This window comes from Zea mays, chromosome 5 (genome assembly GCF_902167145.1).
Source record: "Zea mays cultivar B73 chromosome 5, Zm-B73-REFERENCE-NAM-5.0, whole genome shotgun sequence".
Lineage (NCBI taxonomy): Eukaryota > Viridiplantae > Streptophyta > Magnoliopsida > Poales > Poaceae > Zea > Zea mays.
Window position 1 is genome coordinate 6114028 of NC_050100.1, and position 5680 is coordinate 6119707.

The following is a 5680-nucleotide window of genomic DNA, read 5'->3' on the forward strand; positions in this document are numbered from 1 at the left end:
GGAAACACCATGTTCGGTGCCCTCCGAGGGTAACATGGCGCTTTCCCCTCTTCCTCCTCGCGAAGAGGCGACGAAGGGGCGTACGATAAAAGTCGAGACGGTCCTTGATCGTCCTCTCGCTCCGTGCAGAGGCTCGGGGGCTGCTCTCGCGCCAGGCTACGACCAAACTGTTGACCACGCCAACAAACCAGCTTAAAAACTCGGAGCCTGACCGTGCACCCGGGCTGCGGCCAGGCCGCACGAGGGAACAACAAGGCTGACCGAGGCATCACAAAAAGGATTAAGACCTCAGAGGAGTCAAACTACTCCTCCGAGGCCTCGGGGGCTACACCGGGCGGGTGCGCTCGCGCGCACCCGTCGGAACCAAACATAACCGAGAAAGGCTGGTCCCCTTGCTAGAAGTCCGGCATAACCTCCAAGCGAGTACCAACACTCCCTTGAGGCTCGAGGGCTACTGTCGGGTACCATAATTAGGGGTACCCCCAATGCTCCTTAACTCGGCTGGAAAACATCTTCAGAACAAACCATACACGGCTGATGAAGCGTGGTTCAAGTCAAGGCCTCGTCTACCAAGGGACGTGACCTCATCCAAGCCCAACCTCGGGTAAGGACAGTAGTCCCGGACGAATTCACGCCTCGCCCGAGGGTCCCCTCAGTCAGCAGACACACCCCCGTCTCACCCAAGGCTAAGCTCGGGCGAACTTTGTCGTGCAGCGACCTCGGCCGAATCGCCTTACCAACCGACCGTATCGCATGCGCATTCAATGCAGGGATCGCCTGACACCTTATCCTGATACGCGCGCCTCAGTCGGTAAGGTCGAAGTGACCATAGTCACTTCGCCCCTTTACTGACCGTTCTGACAAGAGAACAGTGCTATTCACCCCGTTCCGACTACTGTGCCAACCACCAGGGTAAAACTGACAACAGCAAGTCACGACCTCCCCTGAGTCCAGCCTCGGGCGCAACAGGGAGCTCCGCCTCGCTCGACCTCAGGCCTCGGCCTCAACCTCAGCCTCGGGAGAAGGTCTCCGCCTCGCCCGACCCTCGGCCTCGGCCTCAGCCTCGGCCTCGGGAGGGAGTCACAACCTCGTCCGACCTCAGCCTCGGCCTCAGGAGAAGTCTCCGCCTCGCCCGACCTCGGCCTCGGACCGACTACGCTACAGGGGATACATCATTACCCTACCCCTAGCTAGCTGTCTCAGGCTATGAAGAAACAAGACCGGTGTCCCATCTGAGTTACTCCGGTAACAGGTAATGATGGTTCCCCGCGCGCACCCATGACGTCGGTTGCTCTCAACCCCCTACGGAAGCAAGGAAACGTCAGCAGGATCCATGCCGCACCGCCAGCTATGCTTCTACAGGACTCGAGGCACTTCTCCGACGGCCACGTTAGTGCATGTACAGGGCTCAAGGCAATTCTCTGCCAGCCACGTTAGCTCATAGCTACACCCCCATTGTACAGCTGGGCATCTCCTTGTATCTATAAAAGGGGATGTCCAGGGCCTTCCAAGGGACACGGGGACACGTACGAGGACGGGGGAGAGAAACGGGGAGACGGAACGTACGAACAGGCGAAGGCAGGCGAGCAGAGGCAGGCAGAGTAGGAGAGACGCGGTAGAGGCAGACTCAGACAGCTCACCTCAAGGCCGAACCCTCTCTTTCTCTCTCTCTCGCTCTCGCTCTCTCGCAACGCTTGTAACCCCTATTACGAGCACCCCGGTGCAAGATAACATAAGCCTCATTTCCCTCTTGTGTTTCATCTTGCATCAACCCGTCTGGGCAGGGACACGCAACGACAAATTCACTGGTCGGTTGACGATCCTCGCGGGTCCGAAACGCCGACAAATAATATCTGTATTTTTCATTTATTCGTCTGAAACGGTTTCCTATTAGTTTTTTAGAATTTTGTTCCAAACTCAAAACAATTATAAAAACAAAAATTATTGTAAAAGACTAAAATCTTTTTCTAGTATATCTCATATTTATTTCAAAATAATCATCATTTTATTGAAAACAATGAAAATCGGTAAAAGCAACAAAACCCGTCGAAAAGTACTGATTTACCACAGAGAAATATATGAAAACTGTTTTATTTGAATTTGGAAATACAAACTGAAAATTTTGAAAAAAATTCGGAAAACCGTTTTTAGGGAAAAAAGTTGAATTTAAAAAATCAAACCGATCCATATTTACGGGTTTTTGACGAAAAACAGTTACCGGCAGGGTGCGGTTTTTTAATAGAAAACTGTACGGTGAACCCTCCATAATACATGCTTGAGTAGACCTGAAGTGACCAAGGATTATTAGGGAGTAGCAAGCAAAATTACGGTGATCATTCGTTGCACTTATGGAGTGTTTGGTTTATAAAGACTAATTTTTAGTCCCTTCATTTTATTTTATTTTTTTCTCTAAATTACTAAATATAGAAACTAAATTAAAGATTTAGTTTCTATATTCAGCAATGTAGGACTAAAAGAGAATAAAATAGAAGGACTAAAAATTAGTCCCCTAAAAATCAAACACACTTTTAATTAGGTAAGGTTGGAGCTAAGCTCGATGGGTTATTTAGAATAACCGACTGTCACCTCGCGCACACTCCGACGTCGTCAAGTTCCGACGGGGGCAAGGGCAGGGAAGCGCGGGGAGAGGGCCGGCGAGGACCAGGAGGGGCGTTCACAGGATATGGACATAAATTTTGCCAAAATTAAAGGGCCCAAGAGCGCCCAGTGAAAATGCTACTTGTGCATGACTAGCTAGGCAATCCAACGGTGAAACGACGGCAGATGCTGCTTGCACGTTCGGTAGACAGCAAAACCATGCAACTTTTTCGCATATTGACATGACCAGACTCAGCAATAAAGACAACGCACAACACAATCGCACACACCGTGTCACCGACGACGGCGACCGGGCAGCCGCTCCGTCAGACCACCGAGGGCACCAGCTTGCCGTGCCCGCGGCGGGCGAGGGCCCTCCTCCCCGCGGCGTCGCCGACGCAGCTCTGGCTCCTCGGGCACAGCGCTCCGGGGCCGTCGCCGGCGGCCGCGCCGAGCTCGCACGGCGCGTCCTCGTCGATCCGCCCCATGGAGAGCGAGGCGGCCATGCTCTGGCTCCTGGCCACGGCCCGCAGCTCGGCGCGACGCTGCTCCACCACGCGGCGCTGCGACGCGGCGCGGACCAGCTCGCGCAGGTCCTCGTCGGCGGCTCCGCGGCCCCAGTCGACGCTGTGGCTCCTGGACAGCGGCGGCGCCGGCACGAGCACGGGGTACCCGAACGCGGCGTCGGAGGGGACGTAGCGCGCGCACCCCGTGAGCCCCCGCACGTACAGGTCCCGCGCCCGGCCGAGCGCCCGCGCCGGCGCACGCCACAGCCACCGGAGCCTGCTCCCCCGGCTCATCCGGACCCCCACCACCAAGCGCCTGGAGTGGAAACTCCTGTCGAGGAACACCACCAAGCGGGAGAAGACAAAGCGCGCGGCCGGCGGGAGTGTGGATGTGAAGCGAACGAACTTATTAGTGCTGTATGAATATGATGGCAGAACGTTTGCTTTGGGGAATTATTATCGAAGTGGAGTGGCTCTGAGGTTTAGTGGTGTAAGCGCTTGTGCTTTGAATCCTTGTTTGTATTAGAGCGTAGTGGTAACGAGACTCAGAGATTGTGTAAATGCCAGAGACAGAATGACAGTTGTCTTTATTGCAGGGAAGACAGTGCTTATATATACAGGCGAACTAGTGCCTTCTCAAGGGGTGCGTCCCTTGTGGAGAAACTATCGCATCCCATGGAGGGGATTGAACACACATATTTTAACACTCCCCCTTGATCAATCCAAGTCCATTTAATCATCTGCAAGCTGTCTTCCAATATATTATCTCCTCAAAACCCTGTGGGAAAAATAAGGAGTACACAATGCTTTTGGATCATGAGTAAAACTCATATTGAACTCCAAAAGGAAAATATGCTTGTAATCATCATGTATAAAAACCCCAGTGGGAAAAATCAATGATGAAGCATATAGCTTAGTTGATATTACCTCATTAAAAACTTTGGATGAGAAAACCTCAATAAGGCAAAACTCATACAAAGAAAAGAGTGTAATATGATGGTTCAAAACAGGTCAAATATCATGGAGAATTACTCCCCCTGATCCTTGCAAGCACTTAAGTCTTTTCATACCAATCACCTCAACACATTTCTGAAAACGTTGAGTATGGTAGAGATTTTGTGAATAGATCAGCAAGATTATCACAAGACTTTGTTTGCAAGATGGATAATTCAATTTAGAAGCAATATGCTGATTAATGTTGCTCCTGATATAACCTGTTTCCATCTGAACAACACAAGCTCAATTATCCTTATAGATAATTGTCGGTGGTTCAATTGAACCATGGTATGCCGTTGTTCTCCCATAGACCTCTAGCCCAAAGAACAATAATATGTCTATAGTCATCATCTCAAAAACCCCAGTGGGGAAAATAAATGATGAGACATATAACTCAGGCTAATATTTCATCAAGATAATCTAGTCAGAAAATCTGAGAAATCAACATATCAGCCGAGTCTCCTTAAAAACCCAACGGGAAAAATAAGGAGAGTAGTCATACTGAACTCTAGGGAGATAAACTCATATCCTAGTTCAAATACAACAATAACTATGTCATAATGTATCATCCTCGAAAACCACTATGGGAAAAATAGATGATACGACATAGGCCTTGTGTTGATGTTGCCTCGTTAAAAACTTTGAATGAGAAACCCAAACAGGGAAAAACTCATGCAAAGAAAAGAGTACAACATGATGCAGAAACAAGTTCTTCAGATCAAGAGGAAACTCCCCCTGATCTTTACAAATCACTAAGTCATCCCATACCTGCTCTCAAACACATCTAAAATGTGGAGTAAGTAGAGACTTAGTTCGTAACTTGTTTTTCATCTAAACAACACAAAGTAATATTATCTCCATAGATAATAAGGCCAATGATATAAAATCATGACCACCACATACCTTCAGTATGTAGTATATCATTCTGTACAATCCCACGAAGTGTGCTACAAAATGATTAGTGTAAGTGACCACTAATCTCTGTTGATAGACATTTATCAAACAGTAGGTCCAACTTACCAAAAGTATGTCATTGATCTTGTACCTGGGGATCTTCTATAGATATCCAAGATCAGTATATCCAAACATAAGGAGAGCATGAGTACATCTGGAGATCATAACTCGATCTCATGTGCTGTTAGCTAGCAAATCATTGCAAAGCAATATCCGGCCGGATGCTCTTGCAAGATACAATAGCACATCTCATGATCGGAAAGAATCAAATAACAATGATTCTCTCATATTTAATTTCTTCAATATATGATGGATATAGACAATTTTTGTATCCAAGATACTCAAGATAGTTTACTTTGAATTGAAAATCTCTTTCAATTCGTATCCTCTATCTCGAACTCCGTCGATAAGGAATTTATGTTTATAAATATGTTGCACATATTTATACTAAACATATCATTCTTTGTGTATCCTTTCAGAAGGAAGGATTCACTAGGTCGAATGTACCATATTTGACCAGGATGCTCTAAGTCACAAAGACTTTCCAAGCATTGCAAATTTGTGATTGGGGATTATGTATTTGGAATCCTTCAAGACTCCATAAATACCATAATTCAGTGACCACA

At 48.0% G+C, this 5680-nt stretch overlaps 1 protein-coding gene across 1 annotated transcript; it reads right to left on the reverse strand.

Annotated features, from left to right (window-relative positions):
* Positions 1–2684: 2684 nt before the first annotated feature.
* On the reverse strand, positions 2685–3840 carry LOC103625848 (uncharacterized). Its single transcript, XM_008646247.4, has one exon. The coding sequence runs from the start codon at positions 3396–3398 to the stop codon at positions 2925–2927; it is 474 nt and encodes a 157-aa protein (XP_008644469.1). The 5' UTR covers positions 3399–3840; the 3' UTR covers positions 2685–2924.
* Between the last annotated feature and the right edge of the window lie 1840 nt (positions 3841–5680).

What these genes read in the sequence shown, in the direction of transcription:
- LOC103625848 (XM_008646247.4), bottom strand. Translation starts at nt 3,398, where the DNA reads ATGAGCCGGGGGAGCAGGCTCCGGTGGCTGTGGCGTGCGCCGGCGCGG.